This window comes from Miniopterus natalensis, chromosome 5, assembly GCF_054644295.1.
Source record: "Miniopterus natalensis isolate mMinNat1 chromosome 5, mMinNat1.hap1, whole genome shotgun sequence".
Taxonomy (NCBI): domain Eukaryota; kingdom Metazoa; phylum Chordata; class Mammalia; order Chiroptera; family Miniopteridae; genus Miniopterus; species Miniopterus natalensis.
In genome coordinates, this window is record NC_142085.1 from 15,398,630 (window position 1) to 15,400,707 (window position 2,078).

The 2,078-nt window shown below is 54.3% G+C and overlaps 1 protein-coding gene across 1 annotated transcript; it reads right to left on the reverse strand.

Moving 5' to 3' along the window:
- Positions 1-247: 247 nt before the first annotated feature.
- On the reverse strand, positions 248-1,637 carry TBCC (tubulin folding cofactor C). Its single transcript, XM_016212689.2, has one exon. The coding sequence runs from the start codon at positions 1,625-1,627 to the stop codon at positions 590-592; it is 1,038 nt and encodes a 345-aa protein (XP_016068175.2). The 5' UTR covers positions 1,628-1,637; the 3' UTR covers positions 248-589.
- Between the last annotated feature and the right edge of the window lie 441 nt (positions 1,638-2,078).

The window sequence follows — 2,078 nt, forward strand, 5'->3', positions numbered from 1 at the left end:
GACTCATGAGCCTCTGGGGGTCCAAGCCAAAATTTTGGACCCAAACAAGTCAATCACTAGCTGCATTCCAGAAGCCCAAGCTAACGTGTACCTGAAGACCAAACAGGAGCCTTTCCAAGGAGCACCCTGCTGAGAAACACCTAAGGAAGTCAAACATTCAATTCAAAAAGGTTCTCATTAATGGTACTTTGCACAGGTTTGACACCATAATTCCACACTAATTGGCTCTTACTAGCGCCCTACTGAATTCATTTATTAAACAAATGTTTATTGAAGGGCTGCTTTATCATTCAATAAGTTTTAAATACCACAGATTAAAACCAACACAAAATCACACTCTTCTCTTTATGGCTTCAAACTGTCATAGTCAAATATTAGCAAAAGTGATCAAAATAGCAAAAAATAATTTAAAGTGTTATACCTGTCGTGAATTTAATGAAAACTACAAATAGCCTATCACAATTTTAAGTCTTAAATACTGAAAACATACGCTATGTGACAACGATAAGTAAGCTTTGGGGTCCTATTAGTTGGAGTCCGTTCCACCTGGGAGGCATCTGGTGTAAGTGAGGAAAAGAGTAACAACCGCTCAGTCCCACTGGATCGTTCGCTCTTCTTCAGGAAGAATACTCCAGTTGGGCGAGGCCATATCCCGGGCCAGCCAGTTGAAATCGTCAACGTCGTTCCAGTTATTTTTGCTCCTATCTAAACCAGAGCCCTCGAAGTCTCTGTCGATCCCCGGGTAGCTCCAGGTGTAAGGGGAGAACTGGATCCCGCTGCAGTCCTCCACGATGGCCCTGCTGGTCACCTGCAGGAAGATGCGGGTGTCTCTCGTAGTGTGCACCCGGAGCTGTTGGCAGGCCACAGCCAGCACGCACTCACTGCAGTCGTCCAGAAACACGGACGTGGACACCGGGCCGCAGAGCAACGTGCAGTTGCGGGCCTTGCTCAGCCGCAGGGTGTTGGGATTGCCGTACAGTTTGATCGTACAGTTGCTCAGTTCGGTCAAAAGGACGTCTCGCTGGTGCAACTCCTCCGCTCTCTTCTCCAAGACTTGGGACTTCAGGTTGGAGAAGCCGCAGAGCCAGCTGGAGTCCAAGCCTCCCTCCTCATTCAAGGACGGCGGGGAGGCCGAGATGCCTTCGGCCGCCGGGGGGGCAGCAGCCGCATCTACTTCGGTGGCCGCAGCAGCATCCTTCCTCCGGGTCTTGAAAGCGAAACGCTTCTTGGGCTGCAGCTGCTGGCGCCGGTCGGCCAGGGCCGCCTGCAGCTGCGCTAGCGCCTCTTGTCCCTGCCGCACTTCGTAGGCGGCCAGGAAGAAAACGGAGTCGTTGAGAAGTTTCTGCAGCCCCTGGAGCCGAGAGGCCGCCTCCTCCAGCCGTTCGAAGGACTCCCCGCCCTCCAGAAGCTCTTCCACGGCTGCTCGCTCCCGAGCGAAGGCCGCAGTGAAAAAGTCGCTCTTCTCCTCCACCACCTCCTGGTCCTGCCGCTTTTGCTTCCGCCTTTCCACCTCCTGTTGCCTCTCTTGATCTCGTCTCTGAAGCCGCTCAGGCAGCAGGCTCCGTTCCCGCTGGGACACCGAGTCCCCGTTCCCCAGGACAGCAGCAGTGCAATTAGCTGTCTCCATCTTAACTGCAAGCTTCCTTTCTCCTGCCTTCCTTCCTCCGGGCGCGCCCTCCGTGAGGCCTCCCACCAACGCGTCCTTTGATTGGCCAGCCAAGATGACGTCAGAAGACCGGCCTTATTTTCTTACCCCATTGGTTCCTCCACATCGGAGGGGCGGGGCCGGCTGACAAAGAGGGTGGAGAAACAAAGGTCCTTGTGGATGGGTGGGGTGGGAGGCAGGCGGGGGAAGCTTTTTTTCTTCTTAAAGGGGCAGGACTTATATCCGGAATTGTGGGGTGAGTTGCAGCAGCGGCAGCTGCACATGTGGGTTTGTTTATAAGAACAAGGTTAGAAACTCGCAGGCCTCCCCCTCCCCCCGAGCTCCTCCCTACCACCCCCTTACGGGCCAGAGATCTGCTACCGGTGGGGGGAATGTGTGCGTGTGGTGGGTAGGGGGGACAGGTAGTGGTGCG

Bases quoted from the DNA above. Each gene is read 5' to 3' on its own strand.
- TBCC (XM_016212689.2), bottom strand. From the start codon at position 1,627: ATGGAGACAGCTAATTGCACTGCTGCTGTCCTGGGGAACGGGGACTCG.